At 40.0% G+C, this 16,904-nt stretch overlaps 1 protein-coding gene across 1 annotated transcript in view; it reads right to left on the bottom strand.

Moving 5' to 3' along the window:
- Nucleotides 1-457: 457 nt before the first annotated feature.
- Nucleotides 458-16,904, bottom strand: part of SEMA3D (semaphorin 3D) — a 96,012-nt gene continuing 79,565 nt past the window's right edge. Inside the window, exons 14-17 of the mRNA XM_042872729.1 lie at nt 16,211-16,368; nt 14,094-14,158; nt 11,855-11,994; nt 458-1,978 (exon numbers count right to left, since the gene is read on the bottom strand). Coding sequence (XP_042728663.1) covers nt 1,565-1,978; nt 11,855-11,994; nt 14,094-14,158; nt 16,211-16,368 — 777 coding nt within the window. The 3' untranslated portion in view covers nt 458-1,564. The remainder of the gene's footprint in view (nt 1,979-11,854; nt 11,995-14,093; nt 14,159-16,210; nt 16,369-16,904) is intronic.

Raw genomic sequence — 16,904 nt, 5'->3', positions numbered from 1 at the left:
AAGGAGAACCTACAATTTCCTGAGCAGCGTTCTCAGTTTCTTAATGAGGTGCTCACCAATTACATGGGTTTCCCACAGACTTTGCTCTCCAGATCGGTAGAATGCATGAGAAATGAGCAAAGTCTGTCATTTTGGTATCCATCAAAGCTCTCCTCCATGTGAAGAAGTGGTTAATTTGCCATTTCACACTCAAAAAGGCATGAAAGGCAAAATGGAGGGGGTTAGCTGGAAGAGGAGAGAGGGGGGCTGTGACTTATGAGAAAAGACAGTAGGCCTGATTTTGAGCTTGTGTTTGTTGCTGCATATCAGGAATAAATTCAGTGAAACCGTGATGATGTCAACTAGATAGGAATAAGGACACGGTTTTTTGTTTATGTGAAAAGATTTACACTGTTACAACCAAAATACAAACTGAGGCACAAGGAACACTTTACAAATGGAATCATAGTACATAGCATATTTCTAACTTACAAGTTTTATTTACACATGGACATCTCTTGTTTTATTTATTTATAATAAAAGTATCAATTCCAACAAGGCAAATTTTCAACTTAAAAATACATAAGACCTTTGGGAGAAAATCCCAAAGAATACACACATCTGAGGAATGTCAGCTCTGCGTCAAGAGCACTGGTCTCAGTTACTAAATATCTTCCCTCATCGTCTTTTGTTTTAGCATTCTTGTTGTCTTTTATTTTTCTTTTCCTTTGCATAAAATGAGGCTAGCAAAGGGCCAGAGATACAGCCAGTGAGCAACATTTAGAGATATGAGAGAGGCATAGGCAAGAATCCCATTATTTGTTAATAGGATTTGTGCACATACCTCCCACACACCACTTAGGAAATTTACTCCCAAGCATCTCAGTGGCAGTTTCAATTAGAGTCAACATTTCATTTCAGCAGATGGACTGCAAACTGATGGCTATCAAACTCAAATGAATAAGGCTTGATAATTTCCCTCTCTTAAACTATGATTATGCTCTCATTTTTTTTTTTTTTTAATGGGAAAAATCAGCGTTGTCCCTAAGCCAGTACTTAATTTGATTTTTTGCTGAGCCCCTATGTGCTAGCAAACCCCACCCCTGTGCCTGTATAGAAGCCCAATGGGTAAATTAGTGGGTATTTTTGCAGATCTGTCACACATTTCTACCATGCTTCTTATTAAGAAAGATGCCAAAGAACTACAAATACATCTGCCCTCTCCTGAAATGGAGCCATGTCTGGGGTGGAACGTGGCAGCAGATATTAACATGGGAACACGGGTACTAAATCCTATGTGAAAATTATGCAGAAAGTGGAGAACACAGCTCATGTAGCCTCAGGCTATCCAGATTAGCTCAAAGTGTACATCTTTTCTTTTTAATGAAAGCATTTGGAATTATTGCCTGGTGGGTGGCTCTCCAATAAGGTATCAAACCCCATTGTACATTCATGTACAAATTAATAGCAATGATGAGTTATTTCAATAAGAAGCAGTACTAATTCATAGGCAAGATGCACAAAAACAAAACACAGTATGTTTTTTTTCATGGAAAGTGTCCTTTCTTTAAATAGTGTTTGCAAACTATGTGGATGGTGGCCTGGCTGGCTCATGGTGCCTTCGGTTTCGCTTTTTTTTCATCTCCTGCACATGCTTCCATTTGGCACCGCCTTTGTTTCGCTGTCGCCGTTTCTCCCGGTGCCACATCTGTTCACAGTACTCATCCAGGCTAAAGCTAGGACTGCTGACAAGCTGGATATAGTCCTTGTACCTCAGCCGGGACTCTGTCAGCAAATCCCTCACCCGACCCTCCTCATCCTCAGTTTTCTGGGTGCTTTCCATTTGCCCATTCTCAATGACATTTAAATTCAGCTTCACAATGGTGTGGATGAAGGTGTGCTCCTGGGCTTTGCAGAAATAGGCTCCTGCATCCCTTCTTTGCAAGCTGCGGATCAGCAGCCCGTGCTCTGTTTTGATGATCCTTTCATCTGCCTTCAGCTGTGGGGTTGGACAGAGAAGAGTGTGATACATTAATGTCATCACCAAACCCAGAACACATATTCAGAGCAATACAAAAGTGGAGGCAAGGTAGAGTTGGTACAAAGCACACCCATCCCATGATGAGATCCTCAATTTCTGAGTTTCTGCTACTTACTACATCACCTGCATCATTGACATTTCAGCATGCAGTATTAAAAGATAAATGCTGTACAACTGAAAGGACAGACAGTAGCACTCATCACACCAGAATGCAATAGATAGGCTGTATTCTCCATGGAAGAGCAGATGTGTAGCACCATAAATCCCATTTGTTTTTTAACTTTTTTTTTCTTTTTTTTTTTTTTTTTTTCCCAAAGTGTCTGTAATAATCCCAGTATAGGAGGGTGCTTGTATACCTGGAATAATCTGAGATACTATTGCACTGAAAACAACTACCACTGCTGATTTTTAAAATGAAATGCTTCAATATTCTGATCAACCCAATCTAGCTGTAGATGTCTCTGTTCGTTGCAGGGGAGCTAGACTTGATGAGCTTTAAAGGTCCCTTCCAACTCAAATGATTCTGAGTCTGAATCTCTGATTCTATAATTTTTATCTTCATCAGCTGCAATTTATAAAAGGAAGCCAATCCTATCTCTAACTCACTATGACATGACTAAAAGTTCCCAGTTAGTTTAGATGACAACAACCCAGTGCAATTCTAAGATCCATGAAGAAGAACCTTATGGGGGGGAGGGGGGAGGGAGGGGGGGGAAGAAAAGAAAAAAAAAAGAGCTCAAGGCTGTTAATGTAGACATGCAGTTTCATTTACAAATGCAAGTATTTCCAAAAACATAACGCAGTATGACATGTTATAAAATAAGGTGCCCCTTAGAGTAATAACACTGTAAGTTAAGTGATATATCTGTGATCTGAAAATGATTTCCAAAATAACCTAACTCTGAACTAAGCTAAACTAGTGAAATAAAATAAATAAATAAGGTGAAAAACAGGATGGAGCACCGGGCACCAAAGTATTTTTGCAGCTGGGGAACACAGAAGATAAGTGCTTTGCCAAAGATCATACGAAGATTAGTATCAGAGGTAGAGGCTGAAAGCAGAGCTCCAACTCCCAGTGTCCAACACCTTTGAAAACGACTGTGTTCCACCAGAGCTTTCGCCACTCGATGTGCTGCTGCCGCACAGAGGCCGCAGCCCACAACTACACCAAAGGTGCCACTTGCTCACCCTGCAGCAAAACCAGAGCCCTGAGCAGAGCCTCAGCGCTGCCGGTGGTATTGTTATGATGTAGAAAAACTCCATAAGACTGAGTACTGGATTTAAAAAGCTGGGTGGGGGCAGAGAGAACCAACAAAGAATCTGGAAAATTTCCCAGAGTGCACATCTGACCCTCCAGCAAACTTCAGAAGATGAAGATCATGGAGGCATAAAGATGACTAAATTAGATTTATTCACAGTGGGTAAGCTACACACTGTTTCTTTATGTAAAAAATCTGCACATGATTCTCTCCTCTACTCCATGGGAAAAAATGTATTTATACATATGATTCTCCATCTGTTATGATTCTAACTCAGTGGTACTTTTTCGTAACAGGGTCTCTCGGAGCAAAGAGAAGGCTGAGATGACCTCCCAGGGCTTTTTGCTTTTCTATTTTCTAATATTCTATTATAAGAACTCTGGAAGGATTAAAGTCTTTCAGAGACCATTTCAAGATAGGCAGAAAAAGTGATACACGTGTATCTAAATGAGACATCCGCATAGTAAGAATTTTCTGTGCAAGCCTGCATCAGCTACAACTGTCTTCAGAAATCTTTAGTTTAGGTAGGTAGGTAAGTAGGAGGTAGATATGTAAGTAAGTAGACAGATATAGGCCTGACTGCATCAGAGAGAAAAAAAATCAAACACTATGAAAGCCAGTATTAGAACAAATCTCTAGTTGCCTATTCCTGTGGCCAAGTATTGTTTGGCCCCTGTCACCAGCTGATGGTGTTGGGTCTACCCTGAGCTTTAGATCCTTTGTTTGTAAATTGGATATAATCATGATTACTGGCACCAGCAGGGTGGAATCATGCTAATTTCTGCAAATTCCTGGAAAACAGATTATTTTCTGACAACAGGTGCTGCATGAGCACAAGCCATTTTTGATTTACTACACTGAGTTTCAAGCAGAGAAATCATGGTAAAGACAAAAGAGCAGACACAGAAGATAGCAGGGAGGCAAACTAGAATAGAACATTTTTCCACCCGGAGAAACTATAGCATAGAGCAGAGACTTCAATTTTATCAGATGGTTATACATATCCCAAGTAAATGTACTCTCCTTACAGTTACAGTAAAAACAGGAGCATAAAAGGAATAAATGAACCCAAGAATAAGTAGCTGTAGGCAGAAATATGTCTAGGGCAGGTGATCCTTTGTTGTGCTGTACTCCAGGAAGAGAAACAGGAGCAGCAGCCAGGAGGAAGTAATTGGATTGGCTGTTGAAATATGGCAAGGAAGCCACTCTTTTCTTTTGTCCAGACTTCTTATCAACAATGGAAAATCATACAGATCTCTACTTGAGGAATTTAAGGAAAAAGATGGAAAAGTGAAGGTAATTGGAAGACATTTGGGTTTCATAAAGCTTTGTGCAAAGACCCAGTTCCCACATTGTCTGAGTGAAAACAGGACGGATCTCTTTGAGCTCAGGGCTCAATGCAATTGCAGCAGTAGCATCTGCCTGTCGAGGCTCTGCCAGTATTGTAGTCTAGAGTGCCTTGACAGCTGTGCACCTCCTACCTTTGGAAGTGCTCCAGCTGGCTCTTTTGGCTGGCTGGGCACCAGGCCAAAGAGCCCTTGATAGTGCTTTGCCTATTTGCAGTGAAAGGAAGCCAGAATAATGGTAGATCTAGACTTGAAAATATGACTGGACCCCCAAGTCCAGCACCCTGCTACTCGTGACTGTTTACCATTTGTGTAGTGGCCATCCCTTTCAAGTTGTAAATGTATTAACTGATGGAGTTGTGCCCCCCTGCATTGGGATACTGTAGAGGAAGCTAAGAGTCTGAATTGGTTGTGTCCCTTAATCCCAGCCCATCAGGAATCCTATTTTTAATGAAGCAGCATTCTTACACAATGTCCTATGTTAACCTTGGATATTGATTTATGGTGACTGTCACCTTCTTTTCTGGGCCTTCATTGTTCATTCCTTTCTTATCCTCTGGTAGGATGAAATTAGGGCTCTGATTTCACACGTATTGAGCAACACTTCATTATTGTTTTCCCTCTCACTTCACTTTTTGGTATCCTGTTTATGTTGTTTTACCCATAGGTTCAGAACTTTTCCTGTCTTTCCTCTCTACTTTTTCCCCCATAGGGCTCTGGAGTTTCATAAACACCTGGCATTTCATTATTTGGTAGTAGATCTTTAACCTTTCGCTTGAATGCTTAATGTGCTCTTTGGTTTCTGAGCTATAGATGTAAAACATATTTTATTAAATTTTGAGAAGGGTAAAAAGACTAGTTAGATAAAATACATCATTTTATTTTGGTCAACTCTGGATCCATTTTTCCCCCCAGATATGTTATAATCAATAGCTCTCCTTAAATATTTATAAGTAGGGTTTAACAATTCAGAAGCACAAAGGCTTTGTTCATAAAAGCTTGCTGACATGCTTAAATTTGAGCATACAATAACAATTAAACAGGAGATAAATAGTTTTGTTTGATAGGGAACCAGTTGTAAACCACAAAAATGAAGCAATTGATTACTATTAACTTCCTTTTCTTAGTAGATTTTCTTAGCAGATTTTTGACTGTATTTTGACGGTAAATTGTATATGGTAAACAGTTTTCTTAAAACCACACTAAATAAAGTATAGCACATGCTATATATACCGGCAATATTTGACAAAGGAAAAATATTTCCATGCAAATCAAATACTCAATTTTCACAAACTGATTTAACAATAGAAGAAAAACAGGCATTGCCAATAATGATGGCAAATCTTTAAACAATCAGTAAGTTGGAAAACAACCAAGGATTTGAAAGTGCTGTGGCACCAGCTTAGGTCAATGCCTTTTGTCCTTTGCTAATGATGTGTTTAGATAGCTCCCTCTTTACAAATAATTCACATGTCAACTCCTTCACAGTTAAAACACTGCACCTGTCTGGGAGAAGAAAGTGGCTTCAAAGCCTGCCTTCCCTCATTAATCACCATGTAAAAAAATGTTCGAGGTAAAGCTGGTCTAATCATGGGTTAGCAGCAATCCCTGAACTAATTGAGAGGAGGAGAAAAGAAATTAAGGAACATTTGCTGAGAATTCGCATTTGACTTTGTTTTCCTATTGTCTTCCTCATCCTTCCATTTGACTGGAAATAACGATCACTGTTTTTGGTGGAATCATTATTTTATGTAACTTTGTTTCTCTTTGCCTGGTAAACTAATCATATAATTCCAACACAGCTGATAATTTATTTTTTTTTTTTAACATCTCTTTTTATTTACTTAGAAGCCACAGGAAAAATGATGAGGGTGCTGTTGGTACAATGACAAGATGGAAACACGAGTCCTATTATTCTCAAGATGATGTTAATTTCTCATTCTAAGACTAATTTTTAAACTCTTATTCCCCAGTATATTCAAATCAAAGCAGAAATATCATTTTATATAGCAGTTGAGATTAACATCTTTTTTCTCCTTTAGGAAACTGTCAAAAATATTAGTCTTACTTAAAAATCTCAAGGTATTATAAAAAAATTTTTAAAAAGCCACGCAAATGAGTCATAATAAAATAAAATAGTGAAAGCTTGAGAGTTATAATTAGTCCCTAGTCTGCAGAATAAATTTATTTTCTCTCTCTTTTGATCTGTTTCTTATCAACCCAAGACTTAAGTGCATGTCTGCTGCACAAACACTGCACTGAACTTCATTTCTATGACAGAGGGTACTACTGGAAACCCACATCTTGGTGCTTGTTCTCTTCCTTACTCAGCTACTGTTTGACTTCTAGGCTTTAAGACTGACAATGAATCTATGGCCTTTCACCACAACATGCTGCTGAGCAGATGTGTCACAATGAAACCCACAATCATTATGATGCAAAAATCTCCAGCCATACAAAGATATGGAAACTTATGTCTCATTCACCAATGTACGCCCACTAAGGTCAAGTGAACAGGACACAGATCCCAAGTAACCTGAAAAATAGCTTAGTCTGGCTAAAATGTGGAATGGAAACATTGCATGGGTAGCCAAGTCACACTCTTGTGCCTCACTAGATGTCTTGTCCAAGGGTGGGTCACACTCGTGTACCTGTCAAAACATCAGATGGTTGTTAAGCTGTGTCTGTCAGGAAAAACACAGCCCAGTTGGTGGGGTAGAGATACAGGAAAGAGTGAGAACTGCTGAAGAAGAAGATGGAAGTTTTTTCTGCCTTTTGGTGGATTTATTTTCATTCCCGGTAATGAAAGGAGGAGGAAAGAGAGAGCTAAAAGTGATCCATGTCTATTCTGTCACTTCAGACCATATGGTTTGCTCTGTCCCCTGCGTGGAAGCACAGCAGCTTGGCAGGCCTGGAGCCCCACGAGGCTCAGAGTGAAGGCCAGCCTAAAGCAGGAGGTCTAATAGTTTCCAGAGCCACAGGGCACCAAAACTAATGGCTTTGCAGGGAGTCTTGCACTTGTTTTTTCTAGTCCTGACACCTATTATATACCTAATGCATAGGAATTCCAGGAAAAATAAATAAATATCAGAATTTAAGCTTCAGGAAACTACAGCACTTTAAGACATTATGAATAAATGGCATTCCCACCTTTTTTTTTTTTTTTTTTTTTTTTATGAACTCCAGTTGCCAAAATACTCTCCTTCATCTCAGTGACTAACCTTGCAAGCACAGGAACAAACATGATCAATTGCGTGAGTAGCACTAAACACAAAAGCACTAGATATTTGACTCCTGACCTTAAAACAGCCCCAGACTACAGGGAAATGTACTCCCACTGGCAGCAAAATGACCTGGTGACAGCTCCTGTACCACAGGAGATCCTGTCCCTCCCCACAGGTTGCTGTGGCTGGAAGTCACACTCTGAACCATGACCCACAGGGTGAAATGTCAGAGACATCCTGCTGGGCCCAGTGCTTCCCATCTAGTCTGGATTTTGCCCTTTTCCTTCCCTCAGGAAGCTGTAGTACATGTCAGGGGTAGCGCGTAGCTGTCTATTTGCAAAGCAAGGCTTAAAGACTTGCTGAGACATTGCAGTTACAGCCCTGGAACTAAAAGTCCATAACCTAAGTTCCAGGTGCACAGAGTCATTTGCAAAGCATGGTATCGTCATCACAATAAGTTACACGCTAAGACACGCATTGAAATAATGCACAGTGTTATTTGAGAAATCTGCTGCAGGAAGGGAGAGAGAGCAGAAAATATAATTGTAATGGGAAAAGTTATGGCGAGGCATTGGCTGAGCAAAGATCAAGCTACATGTTAAATATGACTACCCTGTTGTTGTTACATATTTTATTTCAGTCAAACTGAAGTATTTTTTGTAAAGAAAGTAAATTACTATGACTATCTTTGAATTTTCCAGGAAGTCTCCAAATTAAGTTCTAATACCAATGAGCTCATTTCCACTGATAAGCTAGATTTCAAATTAGAAAAACTGAAAACCTTAATTTAAAGATGCCCAAATTAAAAAGGGCTTAACATTTTAACCTGCAAATGCTCCTACTGCTTCCAACAGACTTCTTAGCATTTCTACAGATTGGGTCTTTTATTTAGACAGCCATCTCTGAAATTAGGAATTCAACTTCGGGTACATGCATTTGAAAACATTACATTCATAGATGAATATATTTACTTAAAAATATATCTATTTTTTTCTTCTAAAAATGAAATGTCTCAACATGGTGATTTGAAGTGTACAAGTTGAGTTTGCTCAGGATTAGTTCCTCTGGCAAAAATTAAGCAAAAGTAATGGCTGTACACTGTCTTTCAGTGATCTGATTCTGTAATTGTCAATGTGTACATATGCATTTATGCAAGCTGTAGTCTTCAAAGACTGCAGAAAAAATAAATAAATAAATAATTAAATATACATATATATATATATATATATATAAATAAACTAACAAAACCACCCCAAGGAGTTCCGGAACATGTGCTCCAACTTTTATTTTATCAAAGCCTGATCACAGAAACACTGCTATGGCTTTAGGGACAATATGTGGTAAAAAGCTATTTGCCTACTGTTAGCATTTATAATGTAGAAAATCTGTCTGCAGATTTCTTCTTCAAATTTTCTTCTAAATTTGCCTCAAAGGTTAATCTAGCCTTTTAGCAAAGCTTTACTTTTCTCATACAAACAGATGTCAGACTGTTTACACTGAGCAAGCCCAGTAAACATTGCTGTGGAAGGCTGCTAATGTGCAAAGATGTATGCTGTGTGCTTGCTGGAGAACCAAATGCCATCACACATATGCACACATTCCCATACTCCCTCTCTAGGTCACATCCTTGGCAAGTTGGGCACTTCTGCAGCATTGGAATTTCACTGTCTGACTTAGAAGTATTTGGAGAAATGTGGGAAGTAGGGGTACAAGCATTGTCACAACAAACATTTTAGAAATAGGAACAGTGGCAAAAAATGATATAGCCTTAAACTAAGCTATGTTATTTAAGCTTATAGCCTGCTATAACTTTGTTCAGAAGTCAGTTTGACCTGAAGTTTGCTCTACAATCATACAAAAGAGAATGAATGATAACATGAACTCAGCTTCCTGACTTTCAGGTGCATACCTGACCCCGTCATTTAGGAGAAAATCAACTGATCTTTTTTTTTCCTAAATTGACATGGGTAAAAGTCAGAAGCAGATCTTTGTAAGAGGCTTTCACATCTTCAAAGTACTTCTTCTTGTGATTTAGAAATATTACATTCTTCACAGAGACTTTTTCAAGCAAAGTTTGTAGCTCTGAGAACACATGCTATAGACGTAATAAATTACTTCAAAAACTTGGTATAGTCTCCGCAGAACTTGACATAACTTACTGTTCAGAATAACAATAATATATACATATATACAGAGTACCTCCTTAAATACATTTTAAAATGAGTCTTCAACACATGGTTAGAATTAAGCAAATACTTTACTCATTTCTCTGATCAAATATGTAATTTCATTTGCAAACGTCTGCCTTAGGGAAGTTGAGCACTGAATCTTCTTACAAGACACTTAAAGGTAAATCAATTAAAGCACAAACCATGAATGCCCATAGCTCTTTAAAGACTGATACACTTCTAGCTGGGTTTTCACTTCAACCATCTGTGGCTGAGCATGGTTGGCCTGCTGATCAAAAGACCACAATTTCTTTCCAAGTGTGGAGAGTAATGCAGGTTAGAAATGGTATTTCAAACTGGTAATGTCCTTCCTTTGATATTCAGTGCATTTTGTGGGAAGCATGTGTCTGCAAATTAATGAGATACTTATTCTCAACAGAGAAAAGAATCTTTGCCAATCCAAATCATGAGTAATAGAAGGGGTGCAAACTGAAAGCACTGCTGCATCATAGTCAACACACAGCCTTGTGTTCTGTGTCTCACTTAGAGACAAATAGAGGTGCCTTATATCCCCACACTCTTGCAACCTGGGCCAAGTCTCCACTTTGAGGTGGCCTCCTCTCTGGACACTTCCATGCTGCGGGCAATGCGTAGGGATAATGACATTGAGTCAGCTCTCACCTAGAGGGGATGCTTCCACGAGAACCTATTCTCACCTGCATCTCCCCAGCTTTCTACACTCAGAAAACCTCATGGGACACGTTATCACTAAGAGTGGAATACTGGTTGTGTGTTTGATAGTTCCTCTCATTTAAACTAATTTTGTCTCAGATGAACATTTAACGGAAAAGTGTGTCTAATACCCAGGAGGAGCTCATTTGAAAGGGCAGTTCTTTTCCCATCTCCTTCCCCGTTGCCATGGTTGCAATCATAGCAGTATTTGGCCTCAGTCACAAAAACATTCATGTACGAGAAAGGCTGTGAAGGTTTGAAATTTACTCAAACCCAGTCCAGATCAGTCCCAGCCTGTTGACCTTTTGGGCATGTAGGAGGGCCCCTTTGTCATTAGCTCAGAAAAGAATCTTCAGGACGTTGTTCAAAGGGCCAAGGAGGGACTTGGAGGTTTTTCCAGGACTTCTCCACCAGTGAGGACTCCAAAACTGCCTCCTGCAGGAGTTAAGGGCCATCACAAATCTCACTGATTTCTACTTTGGGTGGAAGGTTCAGTTTTTTAACTTGACATCTCTGCTTCAGTACAGAGTACCATTCCAGAAAAATCTTCACACTCAACAAGAAAAAAAGGAACAACAAAAAAGCTCTTACTAACTGCACAATGTATCCCTTCTCAGGGGAGACAGCAAGCCATACAAGGAAATTCTTAGCTGCAGTGCTTAACACTGTAAGGGAAAGCAGGCAGACACTAAATGGAATAGAGATTTAATTAAAGCAGAGGGCTTTGCACATACTTTTACCTGTTGAAGTAGTTGAGCTAATTACTGAACAAAAAGGCTTTATTTATTTTTAGTACTATCAATGTTGTTTTTTACCACTGATAAAAGCCTGATTACTCTCTTTTCTTTCTCTCTTTCTTTCTTTCTTTCTTTCTTTAACGGAAGGAGCATGGAAGTAAAAATAAGCATCTAAATCTGCTTATGATCCAGTGCAAATGGCTTTTCTCTTCCCCACTGCATGCCCCAAATGGTGATACCAGAATGCTATGTGATACCTAAAGTGAGGCAAGGAAAAGTAAAACATCAGCTAATTCCAGTAACTCCTGCCTTTCAATGCTCAGCTGAATTCTCTATAGAGGAAACTTGCCTTGATGACTATAACTTACCTCTTCTCGATGCTCTTCTCCAGTGCGTTGAATATACCACCTAATAGAGGCTTGCTGGGACTTAGGAATACATTCCAGAAAAGTTGAATTAAATTCAATGCCAAAAATCACCTTTTCATCAGCAGTTTCATGACTAATGCCTGGAAAGCAAACATGGTACAGGAGATTAACCCTGACCTGGTTTTTAAAGCAATGGGAAAATAGCCTGATTCAGAACAGATGCTATAAGAGTGAGTGAATTATAAAAAAGCAAAAGGAAACTTAACTTTTAGCTTAAACTATAACTACGAGGATTTAGAGGCAGCTGCTAACCTTACTCCAGTGCAACTGTTTTTTAAGGAGGTCAATAAAATCTATATCGTGAACTTGCTCCATTGTAAAGTGGAGGCTTTCACATTTGAGAAATTTAAAATCTGACCTGTATTTTTCCTTTATGTAATGCAACTAGTAAACCTGAGAGAGACCTGGAGCAACTGCTAAAGGTAGATTGTAAGGTCTGGTTTGTTCCTCCTAAACGCTTTAAAGGAATTGCAGGGTTAAAGTCAAGTTTGCCTCTCTTCAGCATAGTTTGAAATTCCACGTTAACATGTTTCAGACCAAACTGAAGTACACAAGCAGATCTGCATTCTTTCTTGACAGTTGGTAGACCTGAGCATTTCTAATCTCTGCAAGTCCATCTCTCTTTCCTTATTCATGTCTTATCTGCCTTATCATCAGACAAAAGCTGTTTCTTACACCCTGCAAATAACACAGAGGAAGGTGAAAGCAGTGGTGTCTCCTAAATCAAAAGTTATCTCAACAGTAAAATGGATACAGTTTTGGATTGTTTTTTATTTTTTTTCTATATAGTAAAAACATGTATGAGTGCTACAGAAATTCAAGCTCTCTGCATTAAATGCTTTTCTTTCATTTCACTGTGCCACAGAGATTTCTGTAGAGCCAAATAATTTCATGCAGCCAATGCAGTCTCTGGGACAGAATCTTATACAGTGGAGAACTGAATTTAAGGAGGTTTTTGGGCCATAATGTTAATTACCACAAACAGCATAAATAAGCCAAGAGCCTGAAGTGGCACAGGTCAACTTTATGGTTTTATGGCACACAGGAGTTGTCCCCAGCTGGGTAAAATTTCTGTTGGGTTTGCTATATCATGGCAAAGGATTAATACCAATTTACACGCAAAGACATTTTACATTGTCTAGGAAAATTGTCTCTTCCAGTATCTCATTATCCTTCCAGGAAATTATGACATTGTCAGCCGTTCCTACTAGCATTTCTATAACCTTGAACTTTGCACAATCTCAGATACCTCTATTTCTAAAGCAGAAACTGAAGAAATTCTGGCCTTTGGGAATGAACAGGAGTTTTGCCATTTACTTTAATGGAAATGAGACTTTTTTTACTATGTCTGCATGTACAGTCAGAGTACTCTATACTGTGCAGCGGAGTTAGGCTTTGATCCTGTGGTGAGCAGCTCTGATTTCTGCAGGGGCTCATGCCGAGATCTGCGGCAGGCATCCAGCACCACCACAGCATGAAAGTCACCAGAGATCAATAGAAAGTGGTGGCTTTTCTCAAATCAAAATTTGAGCACAACGATACTATCAATACTGTTTTGACTGGGTTGTTCACTTTAATAAGTGACTGTGAGAGCTCCAGACAAACCCAAACTTGGTTTTGAATGCTTTTCATTTATTTTATGCTGCCACAGAGATTGCTGCATAACCTCAGGATTTCATACTGACAGTGCACACAGCAAGGGAACTGCTGCAGCTGCCAAAGGAGCAAGCCAGACTCCTTGGCATCCGAAAAGAGGGTGTGGGAAAAGGAGGGGGGAGCTGACAGGAGGGAGTGTATGCTCTTGTTAATAACAGGAGTACTTAAGCAGCAGCGGATAGAGGAAGTGGCTGCTTTGGCAGCCGGAGTTGGGTCTTGGGACTTGCATCCATGTGGGTAAAGGGGAAAAAAAAGTGTGTTCTGCTGTCATACCTGAGGGTTTCCCCGTGAGATCCCCCTTATTTCAGTATTAACAGAAGTGCTGGTGGCTGCTCAGGGTGATGTGTACGACATTTTTCTTTCCCTGGCTGGGTGCTGGAGATGGTGGCCCACAGGGGATCCATGGGTACTGGCCTGATCTGGCTCTCCCCTAACTATCCTGGCTCTAGGAGTTTAAGCGTGGGTTGAGAAAGGTATCTGAAGCACAGTGAAGACAGCTATTTTAATGATCCAAAATACTCACTGTCTTCCACATCCCAGCATTGTGCGACAGGGTCTCCATATTTGACATCTTGCCTTCTTGCTCTCCTATGGGAAAAGCATGAAAACTTGTAACACTTCAGGCATAATTGCTGGAATTCAACAGCAAAATACAGAGGAGTTCAGCAGATGTGGAGACGCATTGCTCCCACCCTACAGCTGCCAATTACAGTCTAACTAAAACCAGCTTCACCCTCAAAGCGGCATGTGGCCTAGAGAGATTTGTACAATTGACATCAAGAGAAAGGGCCTGTGATTTGGGAAAACCACTGGGAGGGAAAAGGGAGAAAAAAAAACAAAAGAGAGAAAAAAGTCTTCCTAAAATAAATAACGTGCCATATAGTGAGAGGAAAAACCTGCTTTAAGAGTCTTATTAAACTTGCTCTAAGACACTACTCCAGATATGGGTGTCCTGGTGGGTGGACAGTATTGTAAATGTCTGGAAAAATCTTTCATGCTCCATGGCATGAAAAAGATCTAAGCTCCAGCAGGTCATAATAAAACTTGCGCCCAGCATCAGCTCAAGAACATACTGGCCAGTAAATCAACCACTAAAATGAAGGTAGAAAACTTATATTTTACTTTGGTAACTAACTAACTAACTAACTAAATAAATAAATAAATAAATAACCCAAGAGTTATAAACATAAGTTTTTAATTTTTCAGTAGAACAACTGGAGACCCAGGGAGGAGCTCCCTTTCTCACGGTGACAATGAAGCAGGACCTCACATCTACAGTGATGCCTCAGCAGAATGGCTTCCCAAGACCAAGCTGTGGTAAAATCTGTAGGCATGATGGAAGCAAAGGCTGCTCAGTGGAAGACAAATATCCAACTGATCTGCTGGAGGATTCCCAAGGCTAGTTGCACATCCCTTGTTTTGAAGTCACAGACTTTTGGCCTACCCACCAAAGCCACCAAATGAACATCTGTTGAAAAGTGTGGACCATCAATCTCTGTGTCCCAGCCCACTTCAGGCTTCAGCAAGCTTCACGAGTGACTAATTTTGCAGTGAGCCTGAAAACTTGCTTTTCTCCTTTCATTTATGCTTATCTGAATTGAGTTTGCTTTGGCTTTGAGGGAAAACACATAAAGTTCCTTGACACCATGACACAATAACCCATGACTCATTAACTTCAATGCTTTGTCTAATTGTCAGGTTCCAGTGCTGTAGCCCCTGAGGAAGAAAGTCTCATTCCAGAGCCTGAGCTCAGCCTGCAACCTCTGACCCTCTCTACAAGAATTACTATCAGGAAGGCTTCATGAAAAGAGGAATAAGGAGGCTGTGGACTCCAGTTTAATGAACCATCTCAGAACTCTGTCTAAATCAACTAAAATTCCAGCAGGCACATCCCAAGCTGAACCAACAGCTTAGGTACTGCATCACTGGAGCCTGCAGCGTGCTCTTCTTCCATGCAGATCCATGCTGCTGCCCTAGACGATGTGGACAGAAAGTTCAGATATAGCTTCTGTCACTGTAAAAGCTGCTCCTGGCATGGCCCAGTTGCACTGCTTATATCTCTGTCTCCCTCTCATGGCTCAGATCACAAATATGACTTGAGAGAGTGAGCTGCTTTATTAGAGTTAGTTAAATCAGATAGGAAAAGTTTGTTTAGATCATGGAGCTAAATGCATTTCTTTTACTGAGTTGACTGCACTTCATTACTGATCACTCTAGAATACTAGACTGATAGTAAGGCAAACTGCTTTATAAATACAGTTGTGCACTGTGCAAAAAGCAAAAGTTTAAGAGAGGTTCTCATGTCTCTCTTCCACTGTCACAACTTGGTACTTGACCTGAGTATCTCATGCATCAAAGCATTCAGTATAAAAAAGGGAAGTGTTGGATTTATTATCTTAGTTGAAGAAGTCAAGTCACTGCCATACACACTTAAACAATGCTATGTTGTTTTCACATCTCTTCGAGCAGAAAATGTGAAACATGGCCAGAGTTTGATCAAATTTTAAGGCCAATGACATGGTGGGTTAAAGTAGTTAAAAGAAAAAACTTAATTACAAAAAGTGGTACATTCTTACTGCGAACCTCTACAATTCTTGCAAGCAACAAGATCTTTTACAGCATGTGGTAGTTTTTTCTTACCTTTTAGAAGTGGGGGCGTATCTGGAACAGGAGTTTCCATCCCAGGCACAGTATGGGTCTCTGGCAAGGCAGCAGTCTGCACAAGCCTTCCCATACGTGTGACATCTGTGCAGAGAGAGCTGAACCAATCCATCCCTGGAACCAATGTACAATTGTTGCTGCAAATCAGGCAAAGCAAATGAATTAGGATCGTTCTCCAAGTAGCCCGGTTCTTCTTCAGTACCACACTTGCAGACTTTCAGCCTTGCCTCAGATTTTTTAAAAAGAGAATTTCTCCTGCACTGTAAACTGTTTCTCAGGGCTTGGTGTGAACTGGGCAGTCCCCAGCAAACCCTAACGACAAAGGCACTGCTGTCTTGGAATGACATCAGCACTCAACACCCTTACACTTTTGGCTTTGTGCTGTGTCAAAAGTAAAACCACAGAAGCAGTGCATGGTGAGAGGGGCTTATAAACACGTTTTTTTTTTAAAAGGGGCTGGCTAGCCATGATGCTATGAATCCGGGAAAGAGATGACTGCATGTGAATAAAATATCATCTTCCACTTCTGATGCTTAGGTAGTACAGGGACAATATTATTCACCTCTTCCCGGTGTGTGAGTGGATAGCTAATTGAGACAACGGTGGTCCAAGTGCTTATTGCTGAGCCAGAGCTGGCTCATGCTATACTTCCAGCTGGCTTGCCACCTTTTTT

Source organism: Lagopus leucura, unplaced genomic scaffold (genome assembly GCF_019238085.1).
Source record: "Lagopus leucura isolate 7727_CA_CO unplaced genomic scaffold, USGS_WTPT01 Super-Scaffold_100008, whole genome shotgun sequence".
NCBI classification, from domain to species: Eukaryota; Metazoa; Chordata; class Aves; order Galliformes; family Phasianidae; genus Lagopus; species Lagopus leucura.
The sequence above is the reverse complement of the archived record's forward strand: the minus strand, read 5'-3'. Positions and strand labels throughout refer to the sequence as shown.